The sequence below is a fragment of the Silurus aristotelis genome (assembly GCF_946808225.1).
Source record: "Silurus aristotelis genome assembly, chromosome: 8".
NCBI classification, from domain to species: Eukaryota; Metazoa; Chordata; class Actinopteri; order Siluriformes; family Siluridae; genus Silurus; species Silurus aristotelis.
Genome location: NC_139581.1, coordinates 18874214 through 18893334, shown reverse-complemented (window position 1 = coordinate 18893334; position 19121 = coordinate 18874214). Strand labels below are relative to the sequence as shown.

Sequence of the window (19121 nt, the reverse complement as noted above, 5' to 3'; positions counted from 1 at the left end):
ACTCAAATTTAATCTCAAATTTAAAAACACTGTATGGACAAAGGTTTGTGGACACCGACCATAGGATGTTTGCTTTTCGTAATAACCTCCACTCTTCTGGGAAGATGTTTCACTAGATTGTATAGTGTGATTGCAGAGATTTGTGCTCATTTAGCCACAAGGGTCTTAGTAATGTCAGGTACTGATGTAGGGTGAGGATGCTTCGGGTGCCTGAAGTCAGCACTTTATAGAAGTCCACTTAAGCTTTTTCACTGCACCCCATGTAAACCATATGTTCAGGGAGACAACCAGGAGGCCATAAAAGCACATGCGGTGGAGATGATGCTTGCTTCTGCAATGGAAGGAAGTGCTGCAGTGATGCAGGGAGTGTGGCCTGGAGATGCAGCATCTCGGTCCCTCAGGAAACCAGGGTTACATACGTAACCAAACCTTGAGCTGTGTCAACAACGCTTTGGGAACGAGAGTACAATACTGCCAGACTGACCAGTCCCTGCCTACTGTAAATAGGCACAGCTAAACCGAAAGAGGGAGGAGTTAGGAGTGGCCTTAAGGTCACTTAGAACCTGACAAAGGTCAGCAGGGTGGACTAGCCCGCAGTGTTGCAAATGTCTTGAAAAGATGCTCCAGAGGACCAGGCTTTAAGAGGACACCACACTCCGAATGGAGAACAGGGAGACCAGAGGATTCATAAGAAGATGAGATAGAATACACAATTCACCTGCTGAGGGTCTGCTTGTTATCAGGGAGCCCTTTTTTAGCGAGACCATAGCAGACAAACAGCTGCTCCAACTTTCTCCACAGCTCCGTCCTGTGGATGCCGGTTAAGCTTCTCCTGGTCAGGGACCTGAAAAGAAGGAGCATAGGATGCCTGATGGGGGAACCAAGGGCACCTTAGGAACAACTCCGGTCTGGGGTAGAGAAAGGCACTGGCCATGCCTGGGGTAAAAAGGAAAGGGCCTGAAGGTCCCGACCCTCTTTAGGGAGGAGATAGCCAGAAGAAAGTGACTTGTAGTCTTGACTTAAAGAAACTTTAAGGGCATCTCAGGCAAGGGCTCAGAGGAAGGCTTAGACAGGGCCTTCATTTGCCACAGAGGCACTTCCAGTTGCACCCAAGGCCTCAGCTTCTGGGTGCCACCAAGGAAACAGGGAGGGAGCTCTGGATTGAAGAATGGTCTCCACTATCTCTGCAGAGAGACAAGCGTCTAAGAGCTGTGCCCCCTCAGGGGCCACAGCCATAACCTCCATAAGTCTGGGTGGGGGGTGAACCAAGGTGCCCCATGCCTAAGAGAGAAGATCCCTCTTTGGAGGAATCTCCCAATGAGTTTGCTCAAGAAAAGCTACCAGGTCTGCAAACCATAATTTGCCCGGCCATTGCGGCGTCACCAAGAGGAAATGGACTTCATCCCAGCAAACTCTTTTCAGAACTCCTTGGAGTAGTGCAACGGGGGAAAGGCATACAGGTGCACCCTTGTCCGCACCTCTACCATGGCGTCTAGCCCAGGCGGGGCTGGGTGAGTGAGGAAAAACCAGAGGGGACAGTGCGATGTCTCTTGAGTCGCAAACAAGTCTACTTGTGCACTGTAAAATTTCCTCCATATCTGCTCCACCATGTCTGGAGTGAAGCTTTCATTCACTGAGCTTTGGCCCTTGTCTTAAGAGGGCATCTGATCCCTGCTTTAAGTACCCTGGGTTATATGTTGCCCTTCCCTTGGAAGCACAGGAGGATCTGACATGCCAGCCTGTACAGAGGCGAGATCGCAGACCCTTCTGATAGTTGATGTACAGATTAACACATGGTGGCCTCTTAAGTCTGGGAGAAATTGCTTTAGAGCCAGAAGCACTGCCAGCATCTCCAGGCAGTTGATGTTCTAGGTGAGATGGGGCATGCTCCACAGACTTTGGGTGGAGCAGACACTCATGACTATAGAACTGGCTGTGAGGAAGTGTCAGCGGGTTCACTGGCATCCATGCCCTTCCCCTCCTTGGAGAAAGAGAGGTGGAGTGCAGGGCTCTCCCTACAGAAAATAGAAACCATGTTCTGAGGAAGCTCTTCCCTTCTCGAAGCTCTTTTCTTTTCAAAGCTCTTTCCTTCTCGAAGAGCGATCTACGCTGCCAGGCAAGCTGCACTCAAGCTATGTGTATCCCCTTAACAATGATGTCACCCAACCGTCTCGATTCAGAGCATGGAGCGTTGTTGACACAGCTCCAGTTTCTGTAAGGGAACTACTTAGCTAGTTAGCAGCTTAGTTGTGGATTGGTGTGATACAGCACACATACAGTACATGTAACAGCATGATTTTTTTTGCGCTTATTATGAGATACTGAGAGGCCAGTCGTACAAATGGATGAGAAAACATTGATTAATATCACAATTATCACTGGAACATCCCTAGTACAAATAAGCATGGTATTAACATTTTTTAAATATTATATAATATAATAAATCAAATATTCTAGCAACTATTGTGACACACAGTAGCACAGCATGGCTTTCGGACAGGGAATAATAAAAAGTACTTATATATATATATATATATATATATATATATATATATATATATATATATATATATATATATATATATATATATAGATAGATAGACCTTTCTGATATATATATATATATAAACCTTTCTGACTTCTACACATTAGGGTCAGTGGAGAATAAAAGCGAAGCCAGGGATATTTGTTCGAGCATAGGGTGCATTTAGGCTCATCATAAAAGGGTCAATTCTTCTGATGTCAGATAATTATATATATATATATATAAAAAATAAAATAAAAAAAGTAATAAAAAAAAAAATAATAATAATAATTAAGCAATGCGCATTCTCTAAAAAAGAAAATGTGTGTGCAGACCTGCATTCTAATCCTTTTGTCTCTTTTAGGGAAGAAGACCGGGATATTTTTCCTTCCTGGATCCCTTCTCTCCAGGGGTCTGGCTCTTCATGTTGCTGGCATATCTAGCAGTTAGCTGTGTGCTTTTTTTGGTAGCCAGGTAAATATTCAGCTCCACACTGAGACATATAAAGGATCTGCTTTGAACAATAAAGGAAATGCTGAAGGGATACATGCAGTGTGTTTTAAATACAGTTCTTTGCATTGCATTACATTTTGGTTGGTTGCTGATCTTTTATGAGGTTTTCATAAGGTTTCATATTAGATGAAATTCTGTGACTTCTTTCTCGCCTGCATGTTTTACCAGCCAACATTTTTTTTATTGGATCTTTGCCCAGACAATTGTATTCTGACATATTTTCGGCCACCAGACAATTTTTGTTAGATAATTGACTAATTAATATATATATATTTATACACATACACACACAACATTGTCACATAAAGCAAATAACATATTTCCATGTTTTTACTGTAATGCAAACAGCACCAGTGTGTCACTTAAAGAGCCTTGGTGGCGTACTCCTCTCAGCAGCACACTCAGAAGGTCATTATTTCCCCATCGATCTTAAGCAAGCATGGGTACTTCACACTCCTCCACTGAGACTTTAAAAAAACAGGTTGCAAAGTCACCAGGGAGCATAAGTGACTTCATGCTTTGTCAACTGTTAAAATTTCCTTTCCCTGTTTCCTCATTTCTTTTTTTTTCTACTCTGTCTCTCTGTCCTGGAGTACAGGTTGACCCCCTACGAATGGTACAATCCACACCCCTGCCTGAAGGGACGCTGTAGTCTCCTCATAAATCAGTACTCTTTGGGGAACAGTTTTTGGTTCCCAGTAGGTGGCTTCATGCAGCAAGGTTCCACTATTGCTCCACGAGCTCTCTCTACACGTTGTGTCAGTGGAGTATGGTGAGAACTACTCCCTCTTTCTCTTTCTCCCTCTCATTCTCTTTTTTATAACCCCAGTGACCACTCATGTTAGATGAAAGCAATACATCCACTCCTTTACTTTGCTGGTCTGTTTCCCTGCCATGTTTTTTTGTTCAGTAATTTGCCCAGACCTTTCTGACTTCTACACATTAGGGTCAGTGGAGAATTAAAGCGAAGCCAGGGATATTTGTTCGAGCATAGGGGTGCATTTAGGCTCATCATACAGGGGTCAGTTCTTCTGATGTCAGATAATGCTCCAGTCTTTTTCCTTATCTCTAGCTTTCGGTTATTTGATGTACAGGTGGGCCTTCACGCTTATCATCATCTCTTCCTACACGGCCAACCTGGCTGCCTTTCTTACCGTCCAGAGGATGGACGTCCCCATCGAGTCTGTGGATGATCTGGCAGATCAGACAGCCATTGAGTACGGGACCATGCACGGTGGCTCCACCATGACCTTCTTCCAGGTAATTTGTTCTCCAAGGACAAAAGACGTTAACAAGAAAGCCTATGCCAGAATCGATGGCGTGTCAGCAGGCTTGTCAGACATGTCAGAGCTGCTCAAACCTGCTTTGCTCTGTCTGCTTTCTGGCTTAGCGTCAACATCATTCAACATCTTTCTCCCTAGAGAAGACTCATCCTCTTAATGTGATTTTTTCCAAGGCAGCATCGTGTTTTTTTTCCTGCTCTTTTCCAGCTTTATCTCACACACTCCAGACCGTCAGTCGGCTTTCAGGTGTTTGATTAGTTTCATCTATCATACTGCATAACTATACAAGCTGCAATGAATATACAAGCATGTAGGGCTGTAAAAAGGCAGAATTGCAAACCCATCAGAAATGGATGTTTTTTTGTCGCCTTTCTGTTCAGAACTCGCGCTACCAGACATACCAGCGCATGTGGAACTTCATGCACTCCAAGCAGCCCAGTGTATTTGTGAAGAGCACAGAAGAAGGCATCGCCCGTGTACTGAACTCCAATTACGCCTACCTATTAGAGAGCACCATGAACGAGTACTACAGGCAGCGTAACTGCAACCTCACACAAATCGGAGGTCTGCTGGACACCAAGGGCTATGGCATTGGAATGCCTGTGGGTAAGAACCACAAGAATTTTGCTTTATATTTACAGCCAGAATTATTGGCACCCTTATATGAAAATGTTGCCAAACGTTTGTGGACACCTGGTCAAGTATGGTATGTGCTGTTTAAGCATCGCATTACACATTGAGTCCCAATTTGCTCTAAAAATTCCCTCCAATCTTCTGGGAAGATGTTCCACTAGATTTTGGTGTGTGATGGTGGAGATTTTGACACAATGGTGTTAATAAAGTCAGGTACCAATGTAGGTGGGATGAGAAGGCCTCGGGTGCAGTCAGTGTTCCAATTCATCCCAGGTGTTCAATAGGGTTCTATAGCAGGAGATCTTCTACCCCAAACCATGTAAAGCATATCTTCATGGATTTTTCTTTGTTCACAGGGGCATTGTGATGCTGGAACATGTCTCCTAGATTAAGCAAAAGGGGAAAAAAGCTACATATGGCTGGGAAAGTCTGGGACACTGCATGACAATGCCCCTTGTTTTTTTTGCAAACATTTGTTTCGGGTTGTTTATTTGTCACATACATATTACATATATGTAGTGCAAACTAGTAAAATATTTGTTTTTTTTGTGTAAAAAGTCCTTTCATATATATATATATATATATATATATATATATATATATATATATATATATATAAGTGTGTGTGTGTGTGTGTGTGTGTGTGTGTGTGTGTGTGTGTGTGTGTGTGTGTGAAATAAACACATACTAAAATTTAAGACAAGAATATAGTTATATTTTAAATAAATAAATAATGTATTAAGATAAAGTAAGGCAAGTATATATTTTATATATATATATATATATATATATATATATATATATATATATATATATATATATTTATTTATTTTTTTTTTTTTTTAAGAAATGAAATAGCTATATATATAAAATATATGCAATTATATAATACAATGTGCAGTAAAATTTTAATGATGCTGTCCAAGATATGATCTAAATAGATTTCGACACACTATTTTTACAATATTCGGTTAAAACATAGCAAAATGATTAATATTCCTCGCAGCTTTTATTTAGTAGAGATTAGATATGAAATTAATATTACCTGTAATGTTCCACAAGATTGAATAACATGCGTACAGGGATCTTGGAAAACTCCTCTATTCTATCATCCTTCTACAACAGGATTTCAGTAGAGCTCATGGTCATTGCAAAATATTGATTCTGTGTTTATTAAACCATGTAAACACGTTTTTCTCACCATCAATTGAATTGGGAGTGTTTGTTATCGGCTTTAGAAGAATTAACGGCCTGGCAGAGACAACCAAGTTTTCGTGTTGGTAGAAAAATTTCAAAATCTTCACAAATGCCCTAAGAACCCTTGCTGCAAAGCACCCACAATGCATCAGTGTAAATTTTTATATCTATCCTAGACATTTTCAGGTCAACTAACATCTGTCTTTTTTGATGTTTTTTGGTGTCTTCCTGAGTGTCTTTCTGAGTGCCTTCCTGATGAGAAAGCGGGAATATGTATGGAAGCTTAAATCAGGTCATATGAAATCAACAATAAAGTTTTTTTGTTGAACCTGAAACTTTTTTAAAATTCAGGGTTGTGAAAAATGTATTGCACACATAAGATTGTTGAAAAGGTTCATATGGAAATATTTCTAGCAGAAAGGTAAGTAAGTGTGTTAATTAGTTTGAGTAAAAAAATAAATTATTATCATTGTATATAGTGTTTATTTTATACTACAATGCCATACACTAATATTGGCACCCTTGTTAAATATGAGCAAAGAAAGCTGTAGTCAGAGTTTTTATTGTTTAACCTTTTGATATTTTGTTAAAAACAAATCAGAAAGATAGAAAATACAAGAAAGTGTGATTTTCTTATATCTATTTTGGGAAGCATAACAACCTTTTGCCGCACATCACAATGATATCCGATAATATGAGCCATTGTGAAGAATGACTCTATGTGAATTTGGTCTATGTGTTACCTCATATTTATACCCTTGGGAAAACAGGTCATGGTTGTAGAATTTCTTGTTTCCATTCAAGCAGATCATTTTGGTGATTTTTCTTTTAACAAAATATCAAAAGCTTATACAATAGATATACATTTTCACAGCTTTTTTTTTAGCACAATTAGTGAAGGTAATTTTTGTGAAGGATAATAATTCTGCTCTGCCTAAAAGTGTTTAGAAGCTATAATATACTGGAACAAAAATTTGTTAAAATACATTTCTAGGCTGTTTGAGCTTGTATAAATACCTTCTGTGGTTTTTTTTTTTTAAGGTTCTGTGTACAGGGATGAGTTTGACCTGGCCATCCTCAGACTGCAGGAAGAGAACCGCTTGGAGATCCTAAAAAGGAAATGGTGGGATGGTGGGAAGTGTCCGAAAGAGGAGGACCATCGAGCCAAAGGTGAAGCTCTGACCGCTAAACTATCGACACTGTCTGTCTATTAATGTGAATAATTTTATTTGTTTTTGTGTGTATTTCTTGGGTAGGTCTAGGCATGGAGAACATCGGCGGGATCTTTGTAGTCCTGGTGTGTGGCCTGTTAGTTGCTATCTTCATGGCAGTGTTGGAGTTTGTATGGATGCTACGTCACACTCCAGGAACAGAGGTGAGAGAGGGCTATTTTACCTGCCTCTGCTTTGTGTCCTTCTCCCCGGCCACGCGCCTTCCTTCCTGAGCCCCTTTACCTGTCCTGAACCCTGTTTAGCCCTCCACCTTATAGCACACACCATTGAGTCTACCTCACACAGGTGCTTGCTCTCCACTGACCTGTACCAACGGTACCAACCGTATCAACAGGTGCTCTCGAGAGGTGATTATAATCTCTCTAGTTTCTATCTCCAGCATGAATACATATAAGTGTATGATTCTATAATTTTTTATAGGTGACTTATATTTAATGATCATTCTGTGTGAAAGAAAGAGTTTGTTTCTAACAAACAACACAATTTTGATCAATAAAAATGACCGACTATGTTTGCAAAAACCAAAGCTGTGACTTGTTTATGGAAATAATACACTTATAAAAGAGTTTTAACACGTTTTTAAGAAGGATGCGATAATATTATGCGAATGTGCCATTGTTTCCTTAAGCATGAGCAAACGTGTAGAGGAGCATAAAACTCTGAGTTCCCACATCTGAGTTCCACAGTCCCACATCACAGAAGCATCTGTCTGCTATGTGTGGAGTCAAGCAAGTTGGTGTGGGAGTTGATTAACTTTTTGTAAAGCGTTCAGCATTGTTTTTGTCTTTTCTTTTTCGCTATTGTCATTCAAACTTGAAAGGCTTACACATGAGGTTTCTCCATCATGGCAGTAACCTAGAGACAGATGTTGAGGGCTTTCAGTTCATTTATTTTGTTTAATTTAACTGTAACAAGCAATCAGAGGTATACTTGATATGCAAAAGAATCAAGTTAAAAATAGGTTAAAAGGTGATTAGAAACATATCCTAAGATTTGTGCAAGATTTCACACTTCCAGAGTTATTATAAAGAATATAAACAGTTACTGAAATGAATTGCAGGATAAACTCAAAGCAGTTATGGAAATGAAAACAGTTACATAAAGAACAATAAGCAATAAAGTACAGTTCATTAAATGTAATATTTAGCAAAACCTCTTAAAATATTCTACAGTACATATCAAACACACATAGTTAATGAAAACTTAATTCATGGTGATGGACAAAGTAAACCATTCCTGTACTGGAAAATATTCTTCCAGTAAACATAAAAAATACTCTTTTTTTTCATTTCGACTTGAATAAAAGTATAAAAGTACTTTTAAATAGATATAAGTATCAAAAGTAAAAGTAAAATGACAACTGAAATATATGGACAAATGTTTGTGGGCACCTGGACATAAAATTTGTATGTGGTTTTTGAACATTCCCTTCCACATTTAGTCCCCATTTAGTGCTGTTATAATATCCTCCACTTTTCTGGGAAGATGTTCCTCTAGATTTTAGTGTGCTTGTGGAGATTTGTGCTTATTTATCCACAAGGTAGTTAGTAAAGTCGTGATGTAGGATGAGGAGGCCTGGGGTGCAGTCAGCATTTCAGTTCATCCCAAAAGTGTTTTATAGTGTTGAGCTCTATAGCAGGCTGCAAAATCTTCCACTCCAGTACATGTAAACCTTATCTAAATGAATCTTACTTTCTACACAGAGATGTTGTCATTCATGAACAGTTTTGGGTCTCAGAGTTTATGTAAAAGGGTAAATATAATGCTAATCTATTTGTGTGCTTCCAACTTGGTGTTAACAGTTTGGGGGGAAGAACAACATATTGGTGGAATAGTCAGATGTCTCGATACTTTTGTTCTATTATGTTTTTAAATTATTTATATGGTTCAAATTTCCATTCTCCTGCACATCAGCAAAGAATTTCCTTTTTTTCCACTTATTAATTTATTGATACAAGTGCATTCAAATTTAATATACATATTGTCAGTTTGATCATCTTTGTAAAACCAATTATCCTGATGAAAGCTTTATACTGATAAAAATGCAGATATTTAACTCACAGCTGACTGACATCAGGTAATAAAATCCTTATGTCACTTAATTTTAGTGACTTAATGCTAGATTATGCAGTTGCATGGTTTAACAAAAATCGTAGGTGTAATTTTGCTAAGTTTTGATATTTCATCTTAGTAGCACAATGAATGTAAAGCAGTGTGTGATATTGTCTGGTTTTCATACCAATTTTAAAGCTATATTTCAAACCCTCAAAGCTCTCTATTGTGAACACATTTTGTTAAAAATTTCAGTACAATCTATTAAAATAAAGGAACATTTTAAGATTTTAATTAATTTGGGTTTTACAATATGTATGCTTGAGAAACCTGTTAAAGGGTTTCAGAATAAATGCAGTCACTTTTAAAGCAGTAAAAAAGAATATAATAATCAGACCAAAAAAAGGAAATAATATTTATTCTTCGCTCTCAAATAAAAAAAGTAAAATGAAATATTTAAATAAGGTGTTTAATATGGTTCAATTCGGAGCTCTGGAGCAGATCACTTAAGATCTTCCAACCCATGTAGACCATATGTAAATGGACTTTGTGCACAGTGGCATTTGTCATGCTGGAGCAGGTTTGGGTCTGCTAGTTTGGATGTAAGGAAAAATGTAATGCTACCTCATCCATAGACATCCTGAACAATTGTGTGCCTCCAACTTTTTTTGAAAGAACCACATATGTGGTAGTAAAGTCTGGTATAAAACGTATTATAAAATTTTAACAAATTTTGCTTATATCAGCATAACAACATTGAAATGCATTAACAGTCAAATGTATAAACTATATTTCTGAACCCTATAAATATTGTGCAGGAGCAGAAAACGCAATAAAGAAAAAAAAGTATTTTATTTTTACCAGCTCAAATCATGCCCATTAGGTAATTATGTAGCAGGTCTAATGGCCACATCACATCTAAAAACTAAATGTCAGAGCTTTCAAGCCGTTAGTGTTGCTGTGAACAGACTGATAAATAGCCCAGAGGATGGATAAAACTGTGTTACTGTGATCTATGTTTTATAGTCTGTGCATTGTGTCGGGTGGGTTGGTGAGGATGTTTGCTCGTTTGTAGATTGAAAGTGTGCCAAAGTGTGCCCACGAGCTGGTACGCAGCATATATTTGACTGTGCTGTAGTTTTACCGACCGCAGTGAGGAAAAGAACAGCTGACTTCATCCAAGAAATGTAATTGTTATAGACTTCATGGCCCAGTGTCTCAATTACCTTCAGAATTTACATTCTCGTGATGTATCGTTAGTGTTTCACTAAACCATGGCGAATCAAGTGCACTTTGATATAAAAACTTTACGACATTTCATTAAAGAAAGCACCAAATAAATATCAACCATAAATTAATAAAAAGGTTAGTTTTTATTTTTTACTGATTATGTTAGAAATATTAATCTGATAGAAACATATTTTGACTTCAGTTCAAAGGTTATATTAATAACTACACAAATATATTCAAAATTGTGTTAAACTTGTGATTTTTATTTTTTCTTAAATATTGTACAGGTTTCTGGCATTTTAGAAATTTTTAGTAGAAATGATTGAGACATGGCTTTGTTTCATTAGTACCTTAACCTCATGCCGTTTAAACAACACAAGCACTTGTTTTTCAAGGTATTGAAAAAGATTGACTAAAGAAGATTTTTTTTTTCGCTGTTGTGAAATGCAATTTAAAGTAACATAAAAGCAAGGATTAATAATAATAAAAAAAGAATAAATAGAAGATACCTACCACCAGGTGGTAGTGAAATACACCTAATAGGAGTCTCCTATTGTAATGTATATTGCCAATATAGAGCTAACAGTCCTAACTGCGATTATCACATACATTTCTAGATATAGAAACATAATAATAAAATGAATAATATAGAAAGCATCCTATCTAATTGTTCAATTCTCTGTACAAAAGTAAAGTAATATTTATGTATTGAAATTATCACAAATGTCAACACAAAATTCACGTTCGGATCAATTTCAGTACAGTGAGAGGGAAGAAATGCAAAACATAAAATTGCATGTCATTTCTTTTATTAATGCAGTTTTCTATTATTATTATCATTTGTGATCATCAACATTTGAACAGTTTTTTAACATTTTGAAATGTTTTAAATTTAAATGTAAAATAAAATGCCTGCTTGGTTAAATAATAAATAAAATAATACTTTATAATATTTTATAAAAATTTAATAAATCAAATAAATGCAAAAAATTTTATATTATATTGATTAAAATGATTAATCAATGAAATTGGCACAAATTAAATTGATTTAATAAAATTAAATAAATTGCTAAAATGCAATTAAATAGTTTACATTTGTTAGACCCCAAGTGGGTAATAAAAAAGGGTGTGTTTTACATTTAATATTTCTTTTATAAAATATATTTTCTACTTAACTGTTCTACTTGCTTTAGCATACTTTAACAAATATCTTCATTTCTTCTATTCATTTACTCCCACGATATGTGGAATTGTCAGGATTTTCTCCTTTTAAGAAAAATTACTGGACATAACCTGTTAAAGAATCGCTAGTGCTAGCATTAGCCGCTAACCAGGAAGTAGCTAGCTAGCACTATGGAGTCAAGATTTTAATTTTTTTTTTCCACTTTTCACTGCATATAACTATGTTTGTGGCAAATTTTAAAAAATGTGAATCTTGAATCTACATTCTATACGTTTGTTTTATTGTTTTCACAATCGAAATTGTTTTTAAAAAAAGCACTGCTTTTTGAGTGGTTAGATTCATCTGGTGCTGGACTTGGACTGACTAATGTCAAACAATAAAACAGATCACACTTGCATGTAACTGAGACACACCTCTGTTTTAGGCAGACTGCAGACGTTGCACATCGTTCTGGTGCATCTTTATTCCTCTCTTTGAGAGCATAGCTCAACTCTGAACAATATAGTTATATCAGGAATGAATGCTGCCTATGCATAAAAAAGAAATTTCATTTAGTTTATTAGACTGCAAATGCCACAATAAATCCACACAGTCACCTTCTAACCAGTTACTAGTCTTTGACTCTATCTTGCTGGAGGGATATTTAATATAATATCATTTTAAAATGCTGCCAAGGTTTGAATGATTCCTCCTCGGGTCGTGTCGAATCTTCTTATAAGGATTTAGGTTAGAACCAAGACACCTAATCTTTTCCTGCTGGACCATTCATTAACCTCTCCGAGCCTGTCGTCAGGTCCAGGCTTACTTTAAACACTCATATAGACAAATGACAAGGTAAAAGAAAAGCCGGTAGCTCTATTATGCTTGCAGGGGATGCGCTAACATGGTTTGGATTCACTATTCACTTTACAGGAAAGGATCACTAAGAATCAGTATGATTTCTGTCCTCTTTGATTGCTGTCTCTGACTTGGAAATGTTCCCATCCACAAGGCACAAGGGTTCAGTGAAGGGTTTGTTGAGTGCAAGAATGATGTGAATCCTATGATTGTGGCCATCAGAGTTACCTAAGATTTTGTGAAGACTTCACATTCACAGCATTTAGCATACTTCTTTATCCAGAGTGACTTACAGAAGTGCTTTAAAGTCTCTTTCAATAATTTCATCCTGATACTGGTTCACTCGGTCAAGGACTATGAATACTATCAGTCTAAAAGCTATTCTGGGAAGATATTATATAGTTAGAAAAGCACACAGAATTTATTTATATTTAAATTTTTTTTTTTTGCTATTTAAAAAAATGCTGCGCAATGCTGACTGCCATGAGAGAACTGGATCAGTTGAGCAGTGCCATAGGATCAGAGTGAGCATGGTGCACTGCAGACAGCTTATTAAGGCAGTACAAGCTTCCTCATGAGGATTCTTTCAAACACTTTTAGCCAAATAAAATCCAAAATGGCAAAATCCAAAATGGCAAATATTAAGCTGCTAACAACAAATCATTGATCTGAAAATGAGCAAAAATTCAAACTGAGACCTCCTGTGCTAACATATCATGATTTCTGCTAAAATTGTTACGGTTCCCCATCAGCTCCCTGCATATTACATGACCTGTCACATGTCACTGAGCCTTCACACCTGTTTTGTGTTATCACTGCTTACCACCACTATTTAAGATCTGGTTGGTGAATGCCTCATTGTCAAGCTTTTCTGTTGGCCTTGCATGTGTGATGATGTGTGTGCCACAGCCTTGCCCATAGTTTGGAAAAGCTTGAAAGAGGGAAATTAATGTTTAAAGTCTTTATGTACTCGCATGTCTGGGTTTACAATTTCTTTCTTCCAAAAATATCTTTTTTGATTTTTTTTTCTTAAAAGATTAGTGATTATTTGTTATCTGCTATGCCTCATGCAGCCTATCAGATCAGGATTTATAGACCAGGGGAAGATTTACAGTATTATGTATTTCTTGCTCAATTCCTGACCAAAGATTTGTTGTTAAGCTTTAAAATGTTGCCTTTTTCAGCTTGGCCCAAGTTTTTTGCTCAGAAATGTGGATGGGTTATCCCTTTGTGGTTCTCTTTATCGTTGGTCAATGCGTCACTTTCGCAGAGGCAGCTAGTAGTGTTTGTCGTATGATTTTACTTTTGGTTCTCCTAGAGTTACAGAAGCAAGAACAGTGTATAACACAATGACTGGATTGCTGTTCTATAAAGATCCACCCCACTTGTGTTCCTATTGCCTAACAGTGAATTGTGGAGCACTGGTGAATTTCAAATGACTTGAGCATCCATTATATATTTCCAAGTGAACTGTTATATCTAATGTTGTGGTTGTTAATCACTGCATCATCCTCCTATGTGTTGATGTGAGTTAATCAAAAGATTACTTTTTCACCTTTTGTATTAATTGAATTAATTGCTTAATTCAAATAATTTTTTTAATTGAATATTTTACATTTCTTTCGGCTTCTCCCATTAAGGGTCGCCACAGCGGACCATCCGCATGTTTGATTTGGCATGTTTTTACGCTGGATGCCCTTCCCAACGCAACCCTCCCTATTTATCCGGGCTTGGGACCAGCACTAAGGCTTGTGCAACCCTAATGGCTGGGGTTGGTTCCCTGACCAGGGATCGAATCCGGGCCACAGCGGTGAGAGCACCACAACCTAACCACTAGACCACCAGGGAACCTCGAAATTGAACATTTTAAATATGTTTGTTTAATTTCAGTTAGAATGGGACAGCTTTAAAGTGGTTTTGTATATGTATATATGTTTTATACATATTAGGGCTGTCAAAATTAATGCGTTAACGCAAATTAATTTTAACAGCACTAATTTTGTTAACGCTCGATTAATACATTGCGGATTTCTGTTTGACCATTTTTTTAAATAAATATGAAAAAGGCGAAATAAAAATATTTAACGCAACACACATTTATTCACGACGTCCTTTTTTTTACTCCGATACATAAAAAAATAAAGAAATCCACCAAAAAATTATTTTTAATTACTAAACATTTGTTTTACTGATGCGCCAAGTCTCAAATCTGCACACATCCGGCAATTAAAACCGTCCATGTGGAAACATGGCAAAGTTCCGTTTGGTGTTCTGATGATTTACTTAATTTAAAATACCATACTTACTTTAAAACATTTACAAAAATATTTTGTCTTAATGCTCTATGTTGAGTTTAGTTTCACTTATAGTAAACATCAGTGGGGGGGCTGTGCATTTGGTACCTGGGCCTTCATTGGGGACTTAATCCACCTCTCAATACCACCACTATCACGTCGCAATTATAGAAAGCATCAATACTATACAAAAAACGCAATATAACAACGCGTGGTATTACAGAGAGAGAGGCATTTCACATATGGAGGGTGAATACCATTTTACTAAAGCAAGCTCCAAACCTCTACACTACAACCACAACTGTGCCACCTACATCATTTGTTCAGAATCAATATTTATATAATAACATGACAAAAACAAACATTTGATTAAAAAACAAGCTACTCACCAGAGATGCAGACTTATAATTTGCACCGCTCCTCAGAGGCTGTAAGGCAGTGGTACCGCTTGTATTTACTGGTCTGGAAGTAGCCAACAAACCCTTTCCCGGGCTGAGACAAGCTAGCTAGCTTTGGGGTTGGCTGACCTCCTCACGATGCTTTTTTTTAATTATTATTTTTAAATATGTCCGAAGCCAATTTCTCTTCCTCCGTAGGGATAAAAAAAAGTCTAACTCGGATGTATTTATGTGTGCAGAGAGCTTCAGACATGCCAGTCGAACTTGGCTGTAAAAGTTTCCTTCTGACCAACCAATCAGAGGACGAAAAAATGCTGACACTATTCTGGGCCAGCTAGCTGATTGGAAACAGAGCTAATTCTTAAGGAGACTACAGTTAAAGGGCCAGCAGTATTGACTTTGAAGGCCCTGGGCAGATTAGATTGACATGGCAGTAAATAGAGGCTATAATCTGATTGGACAAAAATCTAACATCCACATACTGGAAGCAGTGCAGAAAGAGAAACACTACGAAATCTTCTTCTTCTTCTTCTTTCGGCTGCTCCCATTAGGGGTCGCCACAGCGGATCATCCGTCTCCATACCACCCTGTCCTCTATATCTGCCTCTTTTACACCAACTACCTGCATGTCTTCCCTCACCACATCCATGAACCTCCTCCTTGGCCTTCCTCTTTTCCTCCTACCTGGTGGCTCCATCTTCAGCATTTTTCTACCAATATAATTCATGTCCCTTCTCTGCACATGTCCAAACCATCTCAATCTCGCCTCCCTCACCTTGTCACCAAAACATCCTACATGTGCTGTCCCTCTAATAAACTCATTTCTAATCTTGTCCATCCTCGTCACTCCCAACGAAAACCTCAACATCTTCAGCTCTGCTACCTCCAGCTCCACCTCCTGTCTTTTACTCAATGCCACTGTCTCTAATCCATACAACATCGCAGGTCTCACCACAGTCCTATAAACTTTCCCTTTCATTCTTGCAGATACTCTTCTATCACAAATCACTCCTGTCACTCTTCTCCACCCACTCCACCCTGCCTGCACTCTTTTCTTTACTTCCCTAACACACTCTCCATTACTTTGCACTGTTGACCCCAGGTACCTGAACTCCTCCACCTTCTCCACCTCTTCTCCCTGCAACCGCATCACTCCACTGCCCTCCCTCTCATTCACACACATGTACTCTGTCTTACTCCTACTGACTTTCATTCCCCTTCTCTCCAGCGCATATCTCCACCTCTCCAGGCTCTTCTCAACCTGCTCTCTACTCTCACCACAAATCACAATATCATCTGCAAACATCATAGTCCAGGGAGACTCCTGTCTGACCTCGTCCGTCAACCTGTCCATCACCACTGCAAACAGGAAAGGGCTCAGGGCCGATCCTTGATGCAGTCCAACCTTCACCCTGAACCAGTCTGTCGTACCTACTGCACACTTTACTGCCGTCACACTGTCCTCATACATGTCCTGCACCACCCTCACATACTTCTCTGACACACCTGACTTCCTCATACAATACCACAACTCCTCTCTCGGCACCCTGTCGTACGCTTTCTCTAAATCCACAAATACACAATGCAGCTCCTTCTGTCCTTCTCTATACTTCTCCATCAACATCCTTAAAGCAAATAAGGCATCTGTGGTGCTCTTCCTCGGCATGAAACCATACTGTTGCTCACAGATGGTCACCTCTTCTCTCAACCTGGCTTCCACTACTCTTTCCCATAACTTCATGGTGTGACTGATCAACTTAATTCCCCTGTAGTTACTGCAGGTCTGCACATCTCCCTTATGCTTAAAGATCGGTACCAGCACACTCCTTCTCCATTCCTCAGGCATCCTCTCCCCTTCCAGAATCCTGTTAAACAATCTGGTTAAAAACTCCACTGCCATCTCTCCTAAACATCTCCACGCTTCTACCGGTATGTCATCTGGTCCAACCGACTTTCCATTCTTCATCCTCTTAATCGCTGCTCTCACTTCCTCCTTACTAATCCTATCTACATCCTGCTTCACTAACTCCACATCCTCCAACCTTCTCTCTCTCTGATTTTCCTCATTCATCAGCTGCTCAAAATACTCCCTCCATCTTCTCAACACACTCTCCTCACTAGTCAACACATTTCCCTCTCCATCCTTTATTGCTCTAACTTGCAGTACATCCTTCCCAGCTCGGTCCCTCTGCTTGGCCAATCGGTATAAATCCTTTTCTCCTTCCTTAGTGTCCAACCTCTTATACAGTTCCTCATATGCCTTTTCCTTGGCTTTCGCCACATCCCTTTTAACCTGCTGCCGCATCTCCTTGTACTCCTGCCTACTTTTCTCATCACTCTGTCGATCCCACTTCTGTTTTGCCAACCTCTTCCCCCTAATGCTCTCCTGCACTTCCTCATTCCACCACCACGTCTCCTTGTCTTGCTTTCTATTTCCAGATGTCACACCAAGTACTTTTCTAGCTGCCTCCCTCATCACTCCTGCAGTAGTTGCCCAATCATCCGGCACCTCTTCACCACCACCGAGCCCCTGTCTGACCTCTTCCCTGAACCTCACACTACACTCTTCCTCCTTCAGTTTCCACCATCTTATTCTTCTTTCAAACCTTACTTTCCTCCTCTTCTTCTTCGCCTCCAAAACCATCCTACAGACCACCATCCGATGCTGTCTAGCTACACTGTCCCCCGCCAACACCTTACAGTCTCCAATCTCCTTCAGGTTGCATCTCCTACACAGAAGATAATCCACCTGTGTGCACCTTCCTCCACTCTTATACGTCACCCTATGATCCTCCTTCTTCTTAAAATACGTGTTCACCACTGCCATTTCCATCCTTTTAGCAAAATCTACCACCATCTGCCCTTCCACATTCCTCTCCTTAAAACCATACCTACCCATCACCTCCTCATCACCTCTGTTCCCTTCACCTACATGCCCATTAAAGTCTGCCCCAATCACCAATCGTTCTTTCCTAGGTACACCATCTACCACTTCATCTAATTCACTCCAGAATCTTTCTTTCTCCTCCATCTCACAGCCAACTTGTGGAGCATAGGCACTGATGACATTTATCATCATCCCTTCAACTTCCACCTTCACGATCATCACCCTATCAGAAACTCTCTTCACCTCCACTACACTCTTACTGTACGCTTCCTTCAGAATCACCCCTACACCATTTCTCTTCCCATCCACACCATGATAAAACAGTTTAAACCCACCTCCAATGTTCCTGGCCTTACTCCCTTTCCACTTGGTCTCCTGAACACACAACACATCTACCTTTCTCCTCTCCATCATATCAGCTATCTCTCTCCCTTTACCCGTCATAGTACCAACATTTAAAGTACCAACCCGAACCTCTACTCTCCTACACTGCTCCTTTTCCTGCCGTCTCTGTAGACACCTTCCTCCTCTCCTTCTCCTCCTTCGGCCAACAGTAGCCCAATTTCCACCGGTACCCTGTCGGCTAACGATACCTGTGGCGGTCGTTGTTAACCCGGGCCTCGACCGATCCGGTATGAAATTCTCATTTGTGATCCGCATATTTGATTTGGCACATGTTTTACGCTGGATGCCCTTCCTAACGCAACCCTCCCCATTTACCCGGGCTTGGGACCGGCACTAAGAGTACACTGGCTTGTGCCCCCCTAATGGCTGGGTTAGAAACACTACGAAATGAAGTTGGAAAATTAATACAATTTCATGGAACAAATATTAGAATTTAGGTTGTAAATGTAGGTC

General features: G+C 39.1%; 1 protein-coding gene across 3 annotated transcripts in view; it reads left to right on the top strand.

The window, feature by feature from the left end:
- grik4 (glutamate receptor, ionotropic, kainate 4) overlaps window positions 1–19121 on the top strand; it is a 454114-nt gene that overhangs the window by 412744 nt on the left and 22249 nt on the right. For all 3 annotated transcript variants that reach the window (XM_083549394.1, XM_083549392.1, XM_083549393.1), the window contains 6 exons: window positions 2889–2998; window positions 3636–3809; window positions 4132–4297; window positions 4701–4926; window positions 7192–7320; window positions 7407–7525. In XM_083549394.1, coding sequence (XP_083405520.1) covers window positions 2889–2998; window positions 3636–3809; window positions 4132–4297; window positions 4701–4926; window positions 7192–7320; window positions 7407–7525 — 924 coding nt within the window. The remainder of the gene's footprint in view (window positions 1–2888; window positions 2999–3635; window positions 3810–4131; window positions 4298–4700; window positions 4927–7191; window positions 7321–7406; window positions 7526–19121) is intronic.